Raw genomic sequence first — 24,838 nt, forward strand, 5'->3', positions numbered from 1 at the left:
CCATTATCCTGTAAGATTAAGTCATATCTGGCCACTGAGAATTACCTGTAAGAATACAACACCTCTCTCCAATATCCTGTGGGAATTACCTCTCGGAATTACCTCTGGCCTGTGGGAATTACCTCTGGCCTGTGGGATTTATCTCTGACCTATGGGAATTACCTGTGAGACTGCATCACCTCTTTCCACTGGTAATAAGTCAATTTGATGACTACAGTAGATAAATGCATATACTCACCCAAACCCTGTGGATGACAAAGCGATCATTTATGTGTTGCAGTGATAGTGCCAAACCTGAAGACAGATGATGACCTCACCATAACCGTCCATGTAAACCCAGCCTTAGATGACTCGTCGGTAAGTGCACACCATACCATTGAGCATGATGTGTGAGTGAGTGAGTTAGGTTTTACACTACTTTCAGCACTATTCTGACAATATCAGAAATGGGTTTCACACATTGTACCCACGTAGGGAATCAAACCCCACCACCCCTTTAGCATGATGAAGTCAAGTGGTGGATCATGTAACTAGTTTTCTGCTGATACATCCTTGATAATTTGAAGATAAACAGACACCTTTATTTACTGTTATTGTTACCAAGACCACGATGGAAAAGAGGCCTTTTTTATATGACTTGTATTTCATTAGTAAGGAGAAAATGCCTTTGTTACTGAGGGTAATAACATTGCGAAATACAGTATATCTTCAGAAGAATTGCTTTCTTTTTCTCATTTATCTGTTTTGATGGTATTTTCCTGACTAGCTGCAAACTTGCCGGACTCATTGTTAGTTTGTTTTATCACACATTCCTTGATTATTTTTCTCTTTTAGATGGCAACAGGAATAGAGATTGAAAATGAAGACACTGTGCCTTCTATAACAGCAAGGGTAAGCATAAGGAATACAACTTCCATGTTCAAAGAATTGAAACCAGTAATAGTCCAAGTTTGCATTGTCACACTTGTAGTATCACTAGTTCATCCATTTTAAGAACTAAAGTAATATAGACTGTAAATATTTAAGGAGAATGTATGAGAATTGAACAGCCATGTTCCTGGAGCCATCAGTATTGTGATTTTGTTATCAGATCCAGCTGAAATCTCGACTTCTCTTGGATAACATTAGAATGGAGATTCACACTAATTGGCCCCTAGCGGCCAACCAAACATCTTTCACAGTTCCTTCAGTGGGTGAGTGTTTCACTGTAAACACATGTCATGGATATTTCTTGGATTTAAGATCCCAGGAGGTACCTAGCACACCATAATTGTATGAGTCGGTTTGCCAAGAACTTTACTAATGCAATTGATTCTGATCCTAGCTGAATGCTATTGTGACTTTGTATAATATTTCACCCTCTGTGAAGTAATTGTACCGGACATTCACTTCAAAAGTTGGTATTACATGTTGCTGAATGTGGTTTCAAAATAACACAAATTGTCTTTCAGACCCAAGTAAGCCAACAGAGTGTTTCTGTGCGTTCTTCATGCGAGGTGCTGGCCTGCCTGCCAATCTCTCTGCAGAAGTATCAGCCAGATACACCAGCGCCTCAGGTAGGGTATCCATACAGGGTGCATTTCATGGTAATAAAATAATCAAGTTGGATTAGTGAGTACTCATTCAAAGAATGTGTACCTTCAGATTACATTACAAATACATAACGCTGTGCAGTGTTCAATATTAGTATCCCAGATAATGTTGTGGATATTAATTAAGGAATCCATGCATACAGAGAAAATAAACAAATAACCCTCTGAAGTCCCTTAATTCTCAACACTCAATAGGATTTAAAGTAAAACACATATTTTTCCTTATCCTGACTCTTGCTTATTGCTTATATCCTCTTCGCCGGTGAAGGTAGTTTAACACCTGAAATCCCTCGACTAGATTGAAGAGGTAGCAACGATGATTACCCAAGACTTTAGAGATGTCACGATGATCAAGTCCATTGACAAGTTGACAATGGTGCTCAAGCAGGAATGTCAGCATTACACTAACAAGTCCAAGTTCTCCAGAGTCAAGAGAATGAGAAATATGAAGTTTAATACCAGAACATCCAAGAGGTAAACATTAAAGATCAGGGTCGGAACAAGTGGTGTTTTCCACCCTCAGCCCTTCCCATACAACCGTCTCTAGTGGGTGAATGTCTTCAACTTGACTTGAAGAAGTAGGGAATTCTCAACGATGAATACATCACGAAGATTCTTCGAGATGACTGCAACATACCACTTCAAACTACACTTCCGATCACAAAAGATGGTATTATCTTCGGTGGAAAGTTTCTGACACATCTACCTGGAAGGCAATTTGTCTACATCAGCTTCAAGTGGCGGAAGTTATTTCGTGTGCTTTACTCATCTAGACACATGCTCGCCAAACACTATGGTTACGGACAAGCCTAAATGCTAGCAAGGGTATTACCGTTTGAACAAGATTTCACGATGGTCAGTTATCTGCTACAAGGGTGACGTCACGTCTACAATCTGATTGGTTCCCTGAAAGACAATGCCCTGTGCAGAATGTGATGTTATTTTTCCAGTGTTAGGAAGTCTACATTTGACCTACAGTCATTCAACGATGGAAAGATGTCGTTTACATGCTAGATTAGCAGTCTACAGCGTCATTTGATTGGTCAGACGGCATAGAGATCTTCTACAGCAGACTCAACGTTTCCTATCAGGAGGCTTGCAGCAATGAATGGCAGTTTCTGATCGGACAGCCAGCCAGCTATAAATGGACTTCCTTGGAATGTCAACAAGTTCAGCTTTGATGAACTGAACACGAAGAATGACGCATTTTCACGGCATACAAGCTCATCATGGGAGAATTCAACTCAGTCTACAGTTGGGCTTTACTATCAGGCTACTAACTCAGCTTGAATGACTTGAGAAGAATGACTTGAGAATCTAACTCCTCGGGATTTGATTCATCACTACGTTGAGATACATCGCTGTCCCAGGATCGATGGTCAGAGTTCAAGCCGATGATTAGAACAAGTTCTACTCTCTCCGTTATCACTATGTCAGTGATATTGTCTACTCATGACCAGACGAAGATGCATACTGCTACGTCTATGACAGCAGTTCTTGAGTCATGGTTTTATGTCCTAACCAATTTACAACTCTGGACATCTTGAGATCATACTTGCTATGGTAGACTCGTTAATAAATGTTTGCGCAGGAATTTACATATTAGAGTCTGCATTCTACAACCATCTTTAGATAGACACGTCTCTCCAAGGATGGAATGCCCATCTAAACGAGGTTGCAGCGGGATTCTGGAAGAAGGTAGATCGAGCTCTTCACATCAGCCAGTTGGAGATGAAAGTAGTGCATGTTATCCATCATTGGTCGACAACACCGAGAGACAAGCTACTGATGATCCAGACGGACAACTCAACAGTAGCCTTCTATGTAAACAAGGGTCAACTAGACCTCCATCTCTATTACACCTGATGTTTCTACTCTTCTACATGGTCGACAGTCTGAATCTCCAAATGAAAGTATCTCACATACCAGGAGCCTGCAACATCATGCATATGACAGACGCCTTACCTCACCGTCTTCGTCTGTCACCAAATATCGGATCACTGCAAATAGACTTATTTGTAACAAGGTTCAACTAACAGACAGCAACCTTTGTGTCATCAGTACCAGATCCGTTAACTTGGGTATCAGACGCTCTTGGCATCTCGTGCGAAGGACTAAACGCATTCGTGTTTCCCCCTCCAGTGCTGCTACCAAGAGTCATCGAGAAAATCAGACAGCTGCCAGGTCAACCGGATAGACAGTTCCGCATACCGTCCTTGCCTTCAATATTTGGACCTCATGAGTACTGAGACAGCTGAAGGGAACAAATCTGCTGATAGCAAAATATTTATGTCACTGATGACATTCCAGAGGTCTGAAATGCTCTACATTATCTACATACTTGGCAGCTCTCAGCTCAGTCGTCGCCATGGAAATGGAAACCAAGCTGACTAAAGAAGCTGAGCTATTTGCCTTCCTATACTCCTTCAAGTATGAAAATCAACAGCATGGGATCTAAACATTGTACTTCAACATCTCACAAGTGATGCAGATGAACCGCTTGATCAGACCTCATTTGAACTACTTATTCAGAAGACGCTGTTTTTAATTTGCCTTAGCTACAGCTGCATGCATGTCACATAAAAATGCTCTAGACTTCAACCGCACGAGCTGTGATGCAAATCATCAGCAGAGAGCTCATCCGGGTGTACAATGGGATTTTAATGCGGAAAATCAATGCCAGGTCAACTTCAATCCTGAAACCTCATGATACTCAAGATTTATCATTATGTCCAGTCAGAGCATTGAAAATATACATCATACGTACCAAGTCTAGAAGGGAATGTTTCAAGCGCATGTTTATCTCTATATCCACTAAGACACCTATGGAAGTAGCACGCATCACTATCTCAGTGTAGATCAGAGCTGTTATATTGAGAGCCAATAAAGCAGCAGGATTGGAACCTCAGCAAGCCTCCAACCCACATGAAGTCAGAGCCTTGGCCTACATGGGAATTGCTCACTATCAACTATAATGGAGAGCTGCTTTTGGAAGTCAAACACCGTGTTTGCCAACCATTATCTACGAGACATAGCTACAGAGGACATCTCTGACAATCATCAGTTTGGCCCTCTCGTCGTTGCTCAGCAACTAACAGTTCCGGTTTGTCAAGTGACTTGTGGAAGCCAGATGCTCTGCGGAGTATAATGATGGAAAGTCCACGCGCACGTCTTAAACAGACTAGCATGAGTGATTAGGACCCTGTTCTCATACTGAAGATACTTGTACATGAAGAGGGGTCACAACTTGTTTTGATTACAATATCTTGACATTTAGTAGCGTCAGAAACTAGCAGGATGCTAGTTATTATCGACGTCACCACATTCCAGTCAACGAACCCTTCTGTTGATCAGTTCAACTGGATGTGATCCCCCCCAGAATCTACAATGAATATAAGAAGAGCAGAACCGAATTATCACCATTACAAGTTCTCGTTGGGGGGAAAATTATTGGACATAATTTTGACAGCCAGCAGAATCCAGCATGGCCTGACCCACTGCCGTTTCCGTCGGATTCTGTAAGCAATAAGCATGAGTCAGGATAACTAAAAATATGTAATTTTCTGAATAAAATTGATATTTCATACTTATCCTGACTCATGATGAAAGTCCTCCCAGCCGCCCTGCACAGGCAAGCTGAATTACTTAATTCTCGTGTCAGGTGACGTACAAGGAGAGAGTAAAGAGCATGGCAGGTCACATGACCGGTTGCGTGGGACAGGGTAGGCTATATGTGGGTGCGTGTATTTTAGGTCCGCTTCTTTTAGAAGGGAACTTCAAGGGATTTCAGGTGTTCCACTACCTTCGCCGGGGAAGAGGAGATAAGCAATAAGCATGAGTCAGGATAAGTATTAAATATCAATTTTATTCAGAAAATTACATTTTCATTCAGACTGGGCAAAGTCAGCATGGTTCTTCAATTCATAATATATCCTTGGGTTTGCCTATTATGATTAGATTAACCACCAGATGCCATGATATGACTTATTAAGTGCATGTGGTAGTATTTACCTATCCATTAGTTGCCTCATCAATCTGAAACTGATCATGGATGCCAAATCAACTCCAGCTGTGGCTGTAATTTCACATCTTCCATATGGGGACTGATTGATCTACTGACTGTCTCAGATGTTAGAGGTGATATTTCCTTTATTTTATATTGATTTCACTGCCTCTGCTTCTCCAGGGGCACCACGAGTCAGCACAGCTAAGCTGAAGCTGCCCTTCAACCTAGTGGTGAAGCCAGTGTTCCCAGTCAAAATCGCCGTCCACAAGTTGACAATAGATACCAACAAGCCACCTGTCAATCTCAATGAACTTTTCCCAGGTTAGTCTGATGAAGTGTTAGATTCTTATACTGAACCCTGTATGGTTCTGATTTTCTACATTGGTCAGTCATCATTCTGCAGCAATGTTGGAGCATTTGTTGTCTGTTAATTTGGTTTGTTCATGCTTGTTGTGGACTTGATCAGTGACAGTGTTGTCAAGAGTTGTTTCCCTTAGATAGTTGAACGCTCACTTGTGACCTCAAATTCAAGATTTCTTTGAACTTTCATGTGAGTATTGAGCCTTCATAAAAAATGTAAAGGGATTTGTCACAGTGTGATAATTCAGTTTGGTTAGTAGTGAGTTTAGTGAGTTTGCCAGCAATATTCCAGTTATTGTGTTACTGAAGATCAATTCTAACCCGGATCTTCACAGGTCAGTTTGATCAATATGATGCCGCATTGTTCCAGATCTTCTAGGAGAGAATGCCGCAGGACAGGGTGCTGCTCTTGGCTTCCAGTTCTATGGAGGACCTGTTGTTACTGTTCTTGCCTCAAAAACATCACGTTAGTCTTCACAGATTTTTAACTCAGAAGTTAAACCCCTTACCATATGTTAATGATATTCTGGCAAAGATATGATGAAGGGTTCTGCAACTCGTCATCGATGTGGTTGGGGCATTTATACCCAGTATTTCTCTGTCAAATGTGAATTAACACAGACACTTTGCTAATGGTCTTGAGCCTGTTGTCAACGCTCAGAAGTCAAAGGCTCCCCATGCACATAACATCTTTTAACCAGTGATGTACTGACAACGTAGTTGGTTATGTACTACAAGATCAAGAGATGGATAATACTTTTAAAAACTGCTATCAGAATGATCGTTTCCTTTTTATTATGAATCATTATTTTTACTCTACCCATGTGATTTATACATAGTGTTGGATGTGAGACTGAGTCCTCTTGTTTGCAAGTTTAGTGTTTTGCAACTTCAGTGAAATTTGCTATCAAATGGTGTTATGTCCATAACATAAAAACCTTTATTTATTACCTTTATTTATTTTGTTGCATGGTTATTTCAGAACGATACAGATTACAGTGTGACCAAATTGAAGCATTATGGCTCCCGATGAGGGAGTTAGCTGGTCGACTAAACAACCACTTTAATCGTGCCAAAGACTTTAAGGTTTTCTTTGATGGAGCTTTGCCGCTTCAGGAGTACTTTAATTTAGTGGATGTTCACTTTGAGGTGAGGCCCATACATGTAGCTGTCTTGCTGTCACATTAGGAATAAATATTGCTTAGGAATGCTAAAGGTAAAATGGTCTGCTCTTAACTTGGTACGGTATTATTGCGGTACATGGGGTACATGAGATGCAAGAACCTTAAATTGTTTAATAAAACAGTATAACCATAAACTTTGTTATGTTGAATGAACAGAACTGTTATTTTGTGACTAGAGCGTAATGATGGTAAGAAAAGCCTATGCTACTTTGGATAGCATTATGGCATACCGAACTGAAGGCAAAATACTGTGGTTCTAGAGCGCGCTCTAAAGTTCTTGCATGCTCTTTGATAATAAAGGCTTAGCATTGCACTAATGCTGCTATTTTCTTCACCTGTCAGGTGTCCAGACTATTATCAGGTTTCAAACACTAGCTTTACTGATACTGGAGAAGTTTGTGCTAGTCAGTGTTTTAATATATATATGAAAGTTATAGGGCACTTGTCAGAGTTGATGGGGTCTCCAGATTTAAATGCTGTCAAAGAAGTTTTTTCACAATGTGTTGACATTTCAAAAATAGCATCATTAAAACAGTACTTGTACATTACATTTGCCACTCGGTAATATTGATCATAGTGTCATCACAGATTATGTAGAGACATTGTTGTTTCAATCTGTATTACAAGTTGAAAAATATTTTTTAACATAATTAATTTTTCTAGTTTCGGTTGAGTGCTGAGAAATGTAAGGAGGTTCTGGAGCAGAGAGCTCAGCAGTTCCGTATGATTCAGAAGAGACTGCTCACCAAGTTCAAGGACAAAACACCATCACCATTACAGAACCTGGACACTCTCCTGGAGGGGACTTTCAGACAGGTGAGTGTTTCTCATGGTTAGAGCAGCAGCAGGAAAGCATCAAATGGTCTGTCAATAATCCAATCTGGACCAGATGGTTCAGTGATCAACAAAATGATCATTAATCTGCATAATTGGATAAGATGACAAATGTCAACCTTGTCATCGAGTTTGACCACCCAATATCATCAGTCACTTCTCAGAACATAGCTTTCTGATGACCAATTCTAAAACGGATCTTCTCAATTAACAGTGATGCAAAGATCGTATTGCTGTGCCTACATGTTCAAAACAGCTATAAACACCTGGAACTGCATGTGTGTATATATGCCTTTGTTTTGTTTTCTCGTGTTAAGCTGAGATGCCTTAATATAACTGAAGTACTGTTCAAACTATCTATAGATCAAACTCTGTGACTGATTTGTTTTGTACAGATCATGGCTTTAGCGGATGGTGTAGAGGAGAACAAACGGGCCCAGGAGGTAGCAGCCACAAACCTTAGTTCAGCTACACACTTGCTCAACTTCCTCATCAAGATCTGGATGGACATGACAGATGATGAATTCCAGGTGTTAGAGTCAGCTATATCCCCCATAGTGAATGACAGCGAGCAACAGGTGAGATGATGTCTACTGTCTTTAAGTTCTGTGAACTGAGAATATCCATATGTGAATTACTTGGTTTTTCCTTATCCTGACTCATGCATATTTGCTTATTTCTTCTCTCTATGCAAAGATAGAGGGACCCTTGAAGTTCCCTTTTTTTGAAGCGGACGTACAATCACTCTCACCCACAGGAAGCCACTCTGTTTCCCGCCACATGGCTCACATGACCAGCCCTGTTTGTCCCTCTGTCCTCCATCACCTGACGAGACAGTTGGAGTCAACTTGATTCCATATATGAAGTGTAAAATATTCTTTTATATTTCGGTCCTTTATGCAAAATTTAGCAGTATGCGGCTTTGGTATGTATTAATTATCATTATGATATGATGTGGTGGATAAATTTACGTATTTTTTATGTTGTTGAACATGTATTTCACTCGAGCACCTTCAGCATTTCAACAGGAAGGGTTCCCTGCATGCTTCATCAGGAAACCACGAGTTACAGACTTGTCATCATCACTGGTGAACACAGATCTTCATCCTTCACTGGAGCATGCATGCATTTGCAAGTATTCTACTAGACCGAAGCATGCGTAATCAGCATACCAACATTCTCTGTTTAGCACCAGAAGTTTCCATCTTCAAAGAAGACAAGATGGTTTTATCTACTCTAGTTACTTCGAAGAAGGATCAGCAATTAATCTCCAAGCATCTGACACCAACATCAGGATGTTGTGCAACAGCAGCAAGGAATTCAGCTAGATTATTTCAAAGCTTCATGGAACCCAATTTCTACAGTCAACAATCTGTACCAATGTAGTGAAGGATGGGAAAGGCGTTGCAACATCAGTATACATGTGCTCACTCGTGTTTCTCCGAAAGAAGCCCAAATGCTAGTGAGGGAATCACCAACTGCACAAGATTTCACGATGATCATTTGGCTGCAACACTGGTGTCATCACATCTGAAATCTGATTGTCTTCGAAGGACAATGCCCAGCGCAGAATATGGCTAGTGTTCTCGTTTCAGGAAGTCGTCAACAGATGTAAACAGTCCCTCCATCGTTTGAAAGATGTTATTTACAATCCAGATAGCAGTCTACAGCAGAATTTGATTGTCTTCACAAGGTAAGAGGTCTTCTAACTTGCAGATTCAATCGTGTTTATCTTGAGGCTTCCAGTAACAGATTGCAGTTTTTTCCGTGACAGCCAGCCAGTTTTAAATAGACTTCACATGAATTTCAACTCACTCACAACTTGATGATCTGAAGACGAAGTGATTCCGGTACCAACGTCTTCATTACAGATGAAGCGTGTACCTGTTCCTACTACCTCACCAACTGTCTTCATGTATATTCAGGTGATTGAAACGTACTGCAGCAATGCACACAGAACGGTATTGCATCACTTGAAGATTACAGATAGGTCAGACTTTGATCTAACGCAAGTTCTACGTTCTGGGGAAGAAGAACCTTTGCCACATGAAAGTGTTGAGACAAGATTCAAGCCATGATACTGCCAGTTCTACTCTCTCCATTACCACTACGACAGTACCTCAGTGCAGCATTTGACCTGAAGGGGATGACTACAACTATGCCCATTACAACTTGGCACAGAGACTTATTTGACAGAACTGAACTGCAACAGTCATCTCTACATGGATCTCTATGAGGTTGCAGCAGGAAATTGGGAGAGCAACGAAAGCGCTCTGCATACCAAGTCTTACTACCAGACATCATAGAAGAGATAAATAGATGACGATGCTGCAACTGACTTTGGTAGCACTTACTGGCCAGTGAGAGAATGGTTCCCAGTACTCATCAAGGAACTAGGACAACCATCACGGAGACTCCCAGACTGAAGAACCTACTTTTCCATCTGCATACCAAACAAGCGCTCCGACATCATTCCAACTACACGTATGGATCATATCAAAGCCTGCTTAAACATCAAGGATATTCCGCTAGAGCAGTGAAGACAGTCACCTTAGTTCTACATAGATCTACTCGCTCCTCATATGATGGATGCGATTTGACACATTCACCAAGCAGAAGGACTTCACTGCAGCTAAAGCCACACATCCTCAAGTAGTGGACTACATAGTCACCTAAGGCATACTGAAGGTTCTATATCTATCGACGAACTTAGCGGCACTCAGCTCTGTCATCACCAGGAGATCTGTGGTCAAGCTGACGAAAGTGCCAGTTTTACTCAACCTTCAAGCTGGAAGACCAACAACGCAGATTGAAGGCGCCAACTTGGGACTTGAATGTTGCACTTCAACAACAGACCAGTGCCAATTACAGGCCTCAAGATCTGACATCCTCTAAACTGTCGACACAGACAATGCTGTTTCTACTTGCCATAGCTGTGGCAGAAATACGTGCTCTGGACTTCAGTCATTCACAATTCGACACCAATCATTGTGAGATTGTGCACCATGGGATGCGATGGGAGTTTTTATTTTATTTTACAGCCTGGACAACTAGTATGACAATTCCACAGCCTGGCATTATTGACAATCCTTGGGCTACGTGATACACAGGATTTATCATTATGCCCAATCAGAGCATTGACAATACATGTAAGTGAACTAAGTCAAGGAGGCAAATGTTCCAGCACCTATTCATCCCACTATCTATTGAGACACATACACCAGTTTGGGCCACTTGTTGTACCATGACAAACAAATGGTTCCACAAAGGTGTTGAGTTTCACTCACCCCATTCTATCAAGAGTTATGATGACCTTGTACTTGTAAAGGAGTTACTTCTGCATGAAGAAATTTTGCAACTCTATAATGAGGACATCATGAAGAAAGAGTTGCTATAAATAGCTATTTGAAGGAAGAAAGTAGTGTATCTAAAATCTCGCTCTTCATCACATGACTTGTTGAGACCAAGATGGTCTGCGGAGTAAAATGGTTCAGAGAGTCCATGCCCTTGTCTTGAACAGACTAGCATGAGTGATTATGACCCAGTACTTGTAATGAAGGAACTTGTGTTGATAGGAATCTTGACAAACAGTTGCATTAGACACTAGCAGGATGCTAGCTGATCTATACATCACGTTCCAGTCAGCAATCGCATCACAAGAAAAGTAGTTTCATTTGATCTGATTCCCTTCTGTACCCTCCTCCTTCCCCCACCCCCCTGCCATTTCAGGAATGAATGTTGGAAGAACAGGACCGAATTACTGCCATTACAGTTCCCAAAGGGGGAAAGTACTGGGCGTACTTATATGGCAGCCAACAGAATCTATCGTGGCCTGACCCACTGCCGAATCCATTGGATTCTGTAAGCAAACAAGTATCACTCAGGATAAGGAAAAATATGTAATTTTCTGAATAAAATTGATATTTCATACTTATCCTGACTTGTGATGTCAAGCCCTCCCTACCGCCCCACTCAGACATGTTGGCTTCTCTGCAATTCTCGTGTTGGGCTGATGGAATTACGGAGAGAGTGACAAACAGGGCTGGTCATGTGACCAATGTGACAGGAAATGGTGAGGCTTCTTGCTGATGAGAGTGATGTACATCTGCTTCAAAAGAAGAGAACTTCAAGGGATTTCAAGTGTTCCACTATCTTCGCATAGAGGGAGTCACAGGCAAAGTGAAGCGCAAAATGGGTTGCGCATCAGAACGAAACTGACCAGTCTGCGTATATGCGAGGGAGCAGATAAGCAAATAAGCATGATAAATAAGGATAATTATATATAAATTTTATTCAGAAAATTACGTTTATGCTAATCTGAAATGAGCATAACTTGTCTTTAACAATACCCAAGTTTAATTTTCAACATAGGTATGATGTGTGCAGTCCAACTTTTGTCTCCCCTGTAGTGATGTGGAAAATATTAGAAAATTGCTAAAGGTGGTGTTCCTTCAATCACTTGTAGGATGACAGGTGTTGGAGGAATAAACCTGGCTCAGAAAAGCTATGTGATAAAATCTCACATGGTATAAAAAACATTAGATTTTTTCAAATCTTTTGAGATATAACTGTTCATGATCCGAGTAGTCTTTAAATATTTTAGTATGGAATGAGATGGTTTCGTTAGCAGATGCTGTTTGGGAGCTTTTTCTGTACAGCGTCACACAGTGCATAAACAACACAGTACTGCGAGGTTCAGAGTTTGCCCTACACCATGCAGCTCTATGTAACAATGTTTGAAGTTCCATACCGGAAGTTATGTTTTGAAGATTAAAACCAGGCAGAAAGCAACGGGAATATCTATGACAGAACAAAATAGCAACAAAGCATTTCTCAGTAAAATAGATAAAACACTTTATTATTTGTAATCGTACAGATGAGCAGGATGTGATTTTAAATCACTGCAGATAAATTTGAGTGCCATTGTATAGCAATTGATGCGAGAAAATCGCGATATTGCGATATTGACTGGGGTTGTAGTCAGAATACAGTGGAAGCTGTCAAAACCAGCATCTGTCCAATTCATCAAGTTGTCAACACAGACAAAATCTCAGTCCCATCCATGGCTTGTACTTTTATCATCATCTCTACACCCCGACACATTGTTTAAACCAGATTATTTCTGCAGTCCCAATGAGTGCCAGTTTAGACAGCTTCCACTGTATACAGTGGAAGCTGTCCAAACTGACATCTGTCCAATCCAGCAAGCTGTCAACACCAACATATATCTCAGTCCCATCTGTGACTTGTAAATGTATCATCAGCTCTACAACTGGGCACATTGTTTAAACCAGATTATTTCTGCAGTCCCAATGAGTGCCAGTTTAGACAGCTTCCACAGTATACAGTGGAAGCTGTCCAAACTGACATCTGTCCAATCCAGCAAGCTGTCAACACCAACATATATCTCAGTCCCATCTGTGACTTGTAAATGTATCATCAGCTCTACAACTGGGCACATTGTTTAAACTGAATTATTTCTTCAGCCCCAATGGATGCCTGTTTATGCAGTTTCCACTGTATATGTGCTGGTGATTTCGCAGGGATGGCAAGAGATGGTAGATGCAGCAGTGACTCACCTACTGCGGACAACTTTGGCAAAGTCAGCAAAGGACCAGACTGTGAACCCCTCCCCACTCACTGTGCCACAGGACACAACCAAAGTGAAGAAGCACATAGCACTACTCTGTGATAGGCTTGGGAAAGGTGCACGACTTATTGAAGGGTTGGCAGGTAAGTCTGTGCAGGAAAAGTCAACAAACCATGATGGCCAGGTTTAAAAGTGCTTCCCATTGTCAATCCATTCCAGATTCGAGTATTTCCAGATGTTTGTCAGGTAGCTGGGAAACTGTCGAGTGTGGTGTGAATCGTCACTCTCTGTCTCTGTTTGTTTGTCTGTCAAAGCACTTAATGAGGCCAGATCGGTTGACTGAGGATTGCAATGTGCTATGAAGGATTATCATGCCCGGATCCAATCCTGATTGGTTAATATCACAGATGTTTCCTGATATGGCTACTAGGTCTGTCTGTACCATAACTATCTGCACAAATTAGGAAATTAATAAGGCTGTACTATGTGACGCCTTTCTCCCATTTTAAGCAAACATACAGTGAAATAACTGATCGGAGCCTTAAGGTTATGTGACCCATGAAGGTCCTAGGTAGCATAGACCTTCAGCAACCCATGCTGGCTATGAAAAGCGACTCTGCTTGTCGTAAGAGGAAACTAACAGGATGGGGTGATCAGACTCGCTGACTTGGTTGACACGTCATCAGTTCCCAGTTGTATAGATCAATGCTCTTGCTGTTGATCACTGGATTATCTGGTCCAGACTTGATTATTTACAGACCACCACCATATAGCTTGAATATTGCTGAGTGCGGCATAAAACCAAACTCACTCACTCATCGCTTAAGATTATGTAAACAACCCTCACTCACTGGATATGATGCGAAAATGCTTCATCGTTTTTTAGCTATTTTTCCAGAAGTGTGTAATGAAAGTGTAATATCAAATATCAGTATTTCTTTCTTTGCCAAGTGTAATTATATTAGGTTTATGGATTCAAGAGATTATAGAATTTGTCAAGGACATGATATGCATGATATATACGTTCTTTAATGTAGATCGTAAAGAGCGGAAAATGAAACTGCCTCCATCCAGCAAGAGCATAACAGAAAATGGAGAAACAGATTCCTTGATTGGTGACACATCTGCACTTGACTCTGTTGTGAACACCAAGTACAAAGATAAGAAGAAGAAGAAGAAGCACAAGCGAGATGCAGGGATGCAAAATGGCCGGACACTCAATGATCTAGAGCCGATTGGACTGCCAGCCATGAACAAACCTGATGCAGGTATGTTTACATTTTGTGCCTAGATCTTGACACATTGTCAGATTCCAGGTGTGCAGTTTTCTGTGCTGCTTTCAGATCCAAGGCATTTGTCATACAGACTATGACACACTTTTTAACGCTTCACAGGTGATATAGAAATAAGTGAACAATGCTATTAAGTGGGAAGGTGGCAGTTGTGGGCAGGTGGCAGGGATATGTCAAGGGCCTGTATGTGTACTTCTGCGAGGGAAAAGTTGATTGAAAAGAAGACGCATCAGACAGTTATTCCGGGAAGCTGCACATACTACTTCAAACACTGGATGTTTCTCTCAAATAGCCATTCAAGATGTACAATCAGGTAAAAGTTTTCTGAATGGATTATTAATGGAGAACACATTTTCACAAAATCCAATGCTATGAGCTCTGCTTAGTGAAGTTGCTGCAAGATGGTCAAGGAATCATGGCAAGAAATCCCAACAAAGATTACCATGAATTTACTTTTGAAATGTGGCATTTCAAATACGATGGATAGTTCAGAAGATCTTGTTTGAGGAATTCCTAATGACTGACCACAGAAAGAAAGACAGCAGTGTCCCTGTGTGTGTGACAGTCTGCAAGATAACTACAATTGACGAACCCAACAAGTTAGTGTGGAAGGAACTGGCTGGCACGGACAGCAACACTAAGTTAAAGGATTTACAGCCGATAAATTTTGCACAAAGAGTCATCGCTTAACATTATGGACTACTGCTTAATTGTCTAATGAATTGTTCTTATAGGTTATATTCTTGCTGGTGAATACCATTTCAAAATTAAATCAAATTTTGATTACAATCTGATGTAGAGGTAGCAATAATAATGAATAAATAATGGATGTAAAATCCTCTCCATATTTGCATGTTCCTGGTTAATTGTATTATCGGAACATTTTTTTATCCCTTACTGGTGACATTTGATATTTGCTTGGTAATGTGACCCATGAACGTGCGGGTTAGAATGTATGTTCAGTAAACCATGCTTGTCATAAGAGACGACTAATGGAATTGGGTGGTCAGGCTCGCTGACTGGGTTGACACATGTCATCACTTGCCAGTTTCTCAGATCGATGGTCATGATGTTGATTACTGATTGTGTGGTACAGACTACCACCATATAGTGGGAATATTGATGTGTGTAGCATAAAGCTGAACTCACTCACTCACTCTCTCACCCAGTTAATGTACTATAGATAGTAAAGCTGAGAAAACGCCTCTGTGTTGGCAGGCATGTCCAACAGCAGGAAACAACAACACATTGAGGACATGGTGCCAGACCTGGGAGATATGGATGGACCAAACCTCAGCAATGGCAATGATGACAGCAATGAGGTCGTCTATGCCTTGTGAGGATTTCAACTGTAAGTATAGCATGTCATGTGCTACAGTGGTTACCATGGTTATATGAATGTATTATGAACATGTCAGTTAGGAGATTAACATGCCATGTTTATTGCCAAAAGTTTTGAAAAAAAACTAAAGTTAAACATTAATTAATACAGAAGGATGCTTGATGAGGTTATAGCAAAGTTGGTTACATAATTTTGTTGATATGATTATTCAACACTACCCACAGACAGTGAGGCGTATAGTTCTAGTGGTTCTCAGATTAGCTGTTACAGTCAGACATTGTTATTCTCATTATTCAAAGTTCAAATGGAATGGAGATTAGTTTGAGTGCTTGAGGTGCCTGAGTGCCTGTGTCTGTGCCAGGAAAAAACTAACACAACACCCCTTTGTTTCTGCCAGCACTTCTCAATTTTGAATGACCCAATATAAAACTTCACACCAGTCTGAAACTGTACTTTGCGAAGCTTGTATATTTTATGAGTGTTTCGAAAAGGTTACTTTTCATACCCATGTTATTTCCCTTGGTCTGTACGTGAACTTGTCTTGTCTGTATGTTTAGGGTATACAACCAACCAAGAGATGATGTTAGCATCTCAGCAATAGAGCTCTTGGGTCCTCTAAATAAAGCAAAGACATGAGTCATCTTCTCACTGTTTGAAATTCGAAATTCTCTTCCTTGAAATCAGATTGGAAGTTTTTCTTTGGTTGTCATTGTGAACTTCCACATGCACAATCTGTTTCATGTTCAAGACAAAATCAACCTGAAATAATACTCACTTTCTAACATTTGCACTAAGTCTTTTCCTTTTTTCTTCACTCTTATATTAACAAGTATAATTATTGCAGAATGCAGTGGGATGGAATTTACTTCGTAAGCATACAAGTGAAATGTAGCATGTAGCCCCATGTTTATGAGTAATGTGTGTTGTTACTGATTTGAAACCATGGAAACCAAAGTTCTTAATTATGATTGAAACTGATTAAAAGAACACCTTAAGACCATGAGATGTGTATTTAACTCAACCAGTATGGTATTAAATTATCCAGTTGCACTCTAAAACAAAGAATTCCAGTGAGATTCACTGTATCCTGATGTTTTGCATGACAGTAAGAGCATACAGGCAAGTTAACAAAGTATACAGACACTGTATACTATCAGAGGGTTCAAGCATGGGTAATAGTAAGAGCATACAGCCAGTATTACCAGTTAAAATATTCAGGAAGCTTACCAGAACATATAGCCGGGGTTACCAGTTAGTACATACACACAATGTTAAGAGCAGATAAGCAGTGTAACAGTAAGGGCATGCATCCAGGATGAAAAGTAAGAGTTTGTCAGCAGGGTTAATAGGAAAAGATATAGACAGGTTAACAGTAAGAGCATTGGGACAGGGTTAACTGTCATAGCATTGGGACAGGGTTCAGAGTTAGAGCATACAGATGGGTTAAGAGCATGGGAACAGGGTTAAGAGTCAGAGCATGGGTAGAGGGTAACAATCAGAGCATGGGGAAAGGGTTAACAGAGCATACAGATGGGTTAACAGTCAAAATACACACAGGGTTAACAGCATACAAACTGTGATAACTAAGAGCATACAGAGATAACTATAAGAACATACACAGGGATAACATGTAAGAGCATGTAGGCATGGTAAACAGTAAAACAGTAAGAATATTCATACAGGAATAACATTAGAGCATAGGGAGAGGGTTAACAGTAAGAGCATGTAGGAAGGGTTACCAGAACATATAGACAGTGTTAACAGAGCATACAGACAGGGATAACTAAGAGCATAGAAACAGGGATAACTGTAAGAACTTGTATTAGTGGTTAACACTAAGAGCATTCAGACACGGATAACAGTCAAAGCATAGGGTCAGGGTTAACAGCATACAGACAGGGATAACTGTAAGAGCAAGTATGCATGGTTAACAGTAAGAACATTCAGTCAGGTTTTACTGTCAAAGCATGCAGTGAGGGTTAACAATAAGAGCATACAGACAAAGTTAATAATCAGAGCATACAGGCATGTCAGCAGTTAAAGGGTGCTGACATGGCTAGCATTAAGATTGTATCGACATGGTAAACCATCGAAGTGTATGTACAGTTAACAACCAGTGTACCGTTCAAGCTTTTAGATATCATAAACTGTCTGATCATACAGGCAGAAGAAAACTGTCTAGGCGAACAGGTTAACAATTTCAGTGGACAGAGTACTGACTGTTAACAGAGTATACAGCCACTGTTGGTGAACAGAGTGCACAGTTAGGGTCAACAGACTGAGTGAAATGTCGGGTAGCACAAGTAGTGACTGTTAACAGTCAAGAGTCCCTGACTTGTAAAAATTCATCATGACTACAAAATGATATGTTTGCAGTGGTCCTGTTTGCCAGTCATTTTTTAAAAAGTAAATCTGTGAGTATTAGTTTAGACCAGTGAAGCACAGAGAAGACCTCTAATTATTGTCCACTCACTGGTCATGTGGTATATTGGGAAATTTTGAAAGGTGTCCTTCCCTGAACAGAGTTAACTATGTGGCAAAGGGGATTAACAGTTTTAGTGTATCTGACTTAGTATGCAGAGCATACTGATAGAGGTAATGGTCAGAACAGGGTGGTAGGGTAGCCTAATATTTATAGCGTCTGCTCATCACGCTGAAGACTCGGGTTTGATTCCACACATGGGTACAGTTAGTGAAGCCCATTTCTGGTGTCCCTTGCCATAAATTCACTGGATTACTGCTTAAAGCAGCTTAAAACATCACTTACTCACTCACTTATGTTGAGAACATGGAGGCAGGGTCTGGTCAACCTAGTCTAGCAGTCGACATACAGTGGGGGCTAACAGTGTGAGAACAGGCTGCGCTGACAGTACTTGTTTACCTCCATTGTGAGCCACTTTGATTATCATAAATACAAATGGGTTATGTGCATTTACAGTCATGACATTTTCGAGAGAAGATAAGATCAGTTTTGAAAGTTGCATAATCATCAGAAAAGTTAACTCATGTTGTGATTCCATGAAATTATCCCACACACTTATCACATGATTTGATCTCAGATACCATGACGTCTGCTTGCAATTCAAAACACATTTGGGAATGAAAGATTTAGAAACCCAGGGAACTGCTATTAAGTGATAATTTTCTTTTTATTATGCAACAGGAAGTATTTCTCATGAAGCCTATCATTGCACCTCGGGTTTGGATAATTCAAGAGAAAGTCCCAGCACCTAAAATCTGTAAATCTCTTCACTCTTTATATCAAGACTATAATTCATGGCAAAGAAACAAGGCTTGTCCTGAGCAGGTAAAGCCATCTTTTCACCACAAAACTATCTTAATTTGATCTGTAACCCTTGTGCAGTACACAACTTCTGACTTAGAAGGCTACACGAGTGCAAATTCTATTCATATGTCCACTTATCGTCCATTGTTAGTCATTATACATTGAAAGGATAATCAATTAGAATTCCTGCAATAACTGGCCTTCTAGCCTGAATTAGCCTAATCTCCCATTAGATGGACAGATGAATGGATCACTTCATCTCTTAAACAGTTCAGATAAAAAAAAACTTGCCTGGCTCCCTGACAGAATAAGTTTCCCAGTAGGAGTAAAACTGATACTGTTAATTTGAACCACAATTGAAGTCTTTCTTCCTATTGTACATTTGTCACTACTCAGACCTGTACTTAGCTCCTTAAATTTCTCCATTCCCAAGGTTCAAGTTTCCCGGGTTGTAACCTGATACTCCAGTCTGTAGAAGTTAATTACAGTTTTCTGACATGCAAGTCCCTCTCAGAAACAGCACCGGGATCACAATTGTGTGAACACGAGTCAGCGACGCCCACTAAATCTTGCTAATTCTGGGGTACAGTTACCCGCAAATGTTTTTGCATGACATCGCTAAAACCTGTAACATTTTGTAGGGTAACCTTCTCTTGTTGATGTCTATGATAAGGGACAGGTTACTGTGTTTTGAGATGGAATCAACATGTTGTTATGGCAGTAGGTATAGTAAGGCTCTGCTGCTGATCTTTGGATACCAAGGTGTTTATGTATTCTGGGTTCTTTTCACTGAATTGTGATTATGATTTCTCTTTTAAAAAATCTTAAATAAACACCTACATTTTGAACAAGATATTGGTTGCAATGTTTTTTTCTGATTTCAGTTTTGATAAAAAAAAAAAAAGAACAAAAAATAAAAACAAATTCCATTTATTTAACAGCAACCATTTCAGTTCTTATGGTTTCTACTTTGGGGAATATTCAAAGCCATTTTTGTTTCCGTTTTCAGGCCAGTGGTTATGATTTTTTAACTTGATATCTGTTTGTGCCAGAATTAGTTTTTATGCCTTTCATGACCTTGTTTATAATTATAGTGTATTTTTAAAGGCATGCATCACTTTAGGATTTCCTCCAACATTAAGATGACATGCTGTGATAAAACTTGAAAATATCTGCATGTGGCCTCATACCTTACTGCCTTGAGATATAAGACAGTAAAGTTCCACTAAAATTACAGTTTAATGGGCAATTGGAAATTAGCGCCTTTCAAAATATAAATAAACCAGTCAAGTGATATAAAACCAGTCAGTTCTGTCTCCTCAAGATTGATTTCTGGCCAGTTGATGCAGGAACAACCTGTGACATATATAGATGTAGCCAAATTCTTTCAAGAACAGTTTTTATTACTAAGCATCTTGAACAAGCACTTTGTTGTGATCTTATGTTCTAACCATGCAGTTTGATCCATTAGGATTTTCATTCACTTTTACTTCAAGACGACTCCAGTGTGTGAAGTCATTCAGTAAATTTCATTTGGAATCAGGTTTTCATCATGAGATAGATGAGAGTTTAATGCAAGAAGATATCCAGCAATATTTATGTCTAAATACTATACCAAGTGACATTTTATTTTATAAAATATATCATAATGTACTGGAAATGAGTGTTCAATAATAGTTCATGTGTAATCCTGTATACGTACACAGATATGCAAAGGCATAAAATACAATAATAATCTTTATGTTCTGACATTATTCAATATAGGTATCTATCAAAGTAAAAGGAATAAAAAAATATGTGACAGCAAAAATGTTTTTTAGTGTGAATTTATAGAACTGTGGAATATTGAAACAATAAAGACCAATGTCCAATGGAATTCAAAATGAGTTTTATTGTAATCATCTGATCATTGCAAAAACAAAGAGGATAGAGTCATAGAAATGTGAACATGGTGAATCATTTGAGGTTTTCAGCAATGTAATGAATGCACCGTCATGAATGATATTATTGAGATTAAATGTTTTTATGAGTTATTTTCAGTTTATAAGAAGAAAAAGTGTAGGTGGTAACTTGGTAACTAAGTTTTGATTAATTTATATCTAAGTTCAAGTATTAAATTACATATGTGTCACTGTAATATCTGTCTACCTGACATATATGATAATGGTGTAATGTGATAATCATGAACCATTTGCCATGCATGAATCATGTATGTTACAAGTATCAAAATGGATTATTGTGTTTTCCAGTGTCTGCATTTTGAACATTGTTCTACAATGTGTACAGGATGACAATCCATTGTTATTACCTTATTTCTTTAACAGTTTGCTTTGAACTTTTAATCACCTTTCAGTGATATAAGGTATAAATATGTGTGCAATGGAAATACACAATTTTCTGAGAAATCTTTTTATGGTTGTTATAACCTTCACATTTCATGTATCCCCTGGCTGATGTACTCAAATAAAGCCATGTAGACTAATTGGCAATGATATTACCTACTTTTGAATATGTGAAGTAAACTTCATGTTAAACACGAGTAATCCAGGTATTAAGGGTAACACTTAAGGAAATATCAAGCCAGCTAACTAGAATGTATGGTCAACTGATCCAGCTCCTTGCTTTGGACAACCAGTGATTTATCGTTATGATATAAGCAGTTGTCACCCTTGAAGTATCATAGAATAACTATTTGAGTACATGACAGTTGATATATCATTATTGAGATGTAGCGATATACTGCTCCCTCAACTAAAGGCACTATTACAGTAAAGATGTGCGTGGTTCCAGTTAACCATCTCTAGATGTAACATTTTCATCTTTAACTAGGTGGTTGAAAACGAGTTTGTGAAAACAATTATTTTGAAAACAAAATCATCTATCCCTTGCGTATGCATGAATCAAAATTTTGTCAGAGCTGATAACCATCTATGACTGTTGTTGAATTAAATTTAACGATAAATGCAAACACGTTTGATATCCCAAATGTGTGACAGATCAGATTTTGGTGACAGATATTTAGAGACATTCATTAAATATGTGGAGGACATGATTCAACTGAACACACCATCCATATAGAAACAGTATGTAAGTTTAGATGCTAAAATCCCATAACCTTTCTTGTCTGTTTCAAGGATCATAAAAATTAGACGACTAAGTTATAACAAAAGTCTGGAGTGTTCAGATGATTGTAGTCAGTCCTTTTGGAGGTAGTGCATTGATATTATCCTTAAGGTATTCTAAAGCATACACAAAAGCGATTCAAGACAACAATTTTTACCATGACTATCAAATGCCATAGGACCTTTTAGAATATAATTAACAAACCATTTGTCTTTTGTATGAGAGTAAATGGAGACTTATGACTTTTTAGTGCTAGATTACAGGTATATTATGTTTCCCTATCAAAGAATCTGTGTGTGTGTGTTTAAAAGGAGACATTGTTGTTCAAAGTTGGTTTTGGTGTTGTGTTAGTGAGACAGGTAGCCTTCATTCGACGTCACATTTTAAAAGGAGACATTGTTGTTCAAAGTTGGTTTTGGTGTTGTGTTAGTGAGACAGGTAGCCTTCATTCGACGTCACATGTATCATCATTGACATTGACCTTCTATGAGTGTAAATGTAGCAGAAACAATCTTCCACAGGATCATTTTTGCCCTTGCAACTGTAGCTGTAACAGTTGTGTCTGATAGCTGTTGGGAAAGTTGGTGAAGTAGTGCTTTAGAAAAACATTACATAAGTGGAGAGAATAATCATTGTGATTATGATGAAAATGATCACCATTAAACAACGTGTTATGGATCCCCCTGGCAAACTTGTCCTCGGTAGAGACATGACAGAAAACTGGAGAAGGTGGAAGGGACACTTTTTGTTGTATCTGGAGATATTGACAGAGAAAGATGATGTTACTCAAACTAATCACCTCTTGAATGCCATTGGCAATGAGGCACTTAATGTCTACCACAGCTTTCACTGGGACAGAAGGGGACATGGAAAGGGTGAGTAAAATCCTGGAGAAGTTTGACTCCTACTGTTACCCCCACACCAGCGTGATGTATGAGAGGTACTTGTTCAACATGTGTTGTCAGCAAGAAGGGGAGAACATTGATAATTATGTGGCTGAACTGAGAAACATGGCTCGGTCATGCGAGTTCGGAACATTGACAGAATACCTGATCCATGATCGAGTAAACTGTGATATCCTTGATGACAAGGCGAGAAGCAAGTTATTGAGGGAGAAGGACCTCTACCTAGGTAAAGCTACTGAGATATGCCAGGTTGGAGAGCAAATGTCCAGCAATGCCACTTTTCTCATGGCCCACAGCCCCATGTCCACTGATGACCTTCACTGTGAAGACAGCAAGGTCAGTCCAAGGGATGACATACTGGGCCATGTTACTGAGAGCAGACCTCAGGAGAGCAAGACCGTCTGCCACAACTGTGATGACAAGCATAAGAGGTATGAGCACTGCCCGGCATTTGGCCTTGTGTGTCGGATCTGCAACAAGTGAAACCACTTTGCCAAAGTATGTAGAAGAGAGATTCTCAGACAGTGTATGATGAGAAAGCCAAGAAGTCCTCCTTGAATTGATGTATTTGCTACAGACACCTTAGAGATTTATTTCATGCATCAGGCAAATACAAAAGTGGATATCAAGGGTTATGAAAACCATTGGATAATGGTGGTCATGTTATTCTATGACTGGCAGTTTGTGCTCCATCATGTTGGACTCAAAATGTATAAGCAATGGTAGCAGTATGTACTATATCAAGGATTTGTTTGCTTATTAGCAACAGATGTTTTATGAAATGTAACTTTATCTAAAACTGAATGATGTATGTGAGATAAGTTTTATGTTCATCAATTTGCTCACTGCTTCTGTATATTAAATCACTGGAAGCTGACATAAAGTCTGACATAAGCTATTCCTTGAAAGATTACTACATGGTCCATGAAATATCCAAATGGCCAGCTGACCAGAAGTTTGTATTATTTGTGTTTGATTGATAACCAGTTTGGTTTTGACAAGACAGACTCAAAGTGGAGTTTCTTCAAAGGAAGTTCAACCTTGGAATATGCTGAATGAACTTTGTATCCTTGAAGTGTTATGTATGAATATGCTATCAGTATTGTTATATAGGCATGTAGATAGATGAAAAGCATTTGTCAAAAATCCCAAGTGCTACTACAACATATACAATGTGCTTGCTATTCATGAATGTCAGTTTATCACAGTTTATGACCATTTTATGCCATGATCTGTACAGCTGACTTTGTTAATTTGAAATAAATCATATATTTGATGTGTGTCTTTCATGGATGTTCAGTACAGACCATACTCGTTATTCAAA

At 39.5% G+C, this 24,838-nt stretch overlaps 1 protein-coding gene across 1 annotated transcript in view; it reads left to right on the plus strand.

Moving 5' to 3' along the window:
- The window catches only part of LOC137298067 (protein PTHB1-like), a 53,844-nt gene that overhangs the window by 17,517 nt on the left and 11,489 nt on the right, over nt 1-24,838 (plus strand). The window contains exons 12-23 of the mRNA XM_067830118.1: nt 281-357; nt 835-891; nt 1,091-1,193; nt 1,452-1,556; nt 5,779-5,919; nt 6,329-6,424; nt 6,941-7,107; nt 7,806-7,958; nt 8,372-8,554; nt 13,520-13,709; nt 14,604-14,834; nt 16,077-16,209. Coding sequence (XP_067686219.1) covers nt 281-357; nt 835-891; nt 1,091-1,193; nt 1,452-1,556; nt 5,779-5,919; nt 6,329-6,424; nt 6,941-7,107; nt 7,806-7,958; nt 8,372-8,554; nt 13,520-13,709; nt 14,604-14,834; nt 16,077-16,198 — 1,625 coding nt within the window. The 3' untranslated portion in view covers nt 16,199-16,209. The remainder of the gene's footprint in view (nt 1-280; nt 358-834; nt 892-1,090; nt 1,194-1,451; nt 1,557-5,778; nt 5,920-6,328; nt 6,425-6,940; nt 7,108-7,805; nt 7,959-8,371; nt 8,555-13,519; nt 13,710-14,603; nt 14,835-16,076; nt 16,210-24,838) is intronic.

The sequence above is a fragment of the Haliotis asinina genome, chromosome 10 (assembly GCF_037392515.1).
Source record: "Haliotis asinina isolate JCU_RB_2024 chromosome 10, JCU_Hal_asi_v2, whole genome shotgun sequence".
Taxonomy (NCBI): Eukaryota; Metazoa; Mollusca; class Gastropoda; order Lepetellida; family Haliotidae; genus Haliotis; species Haliotis asinina.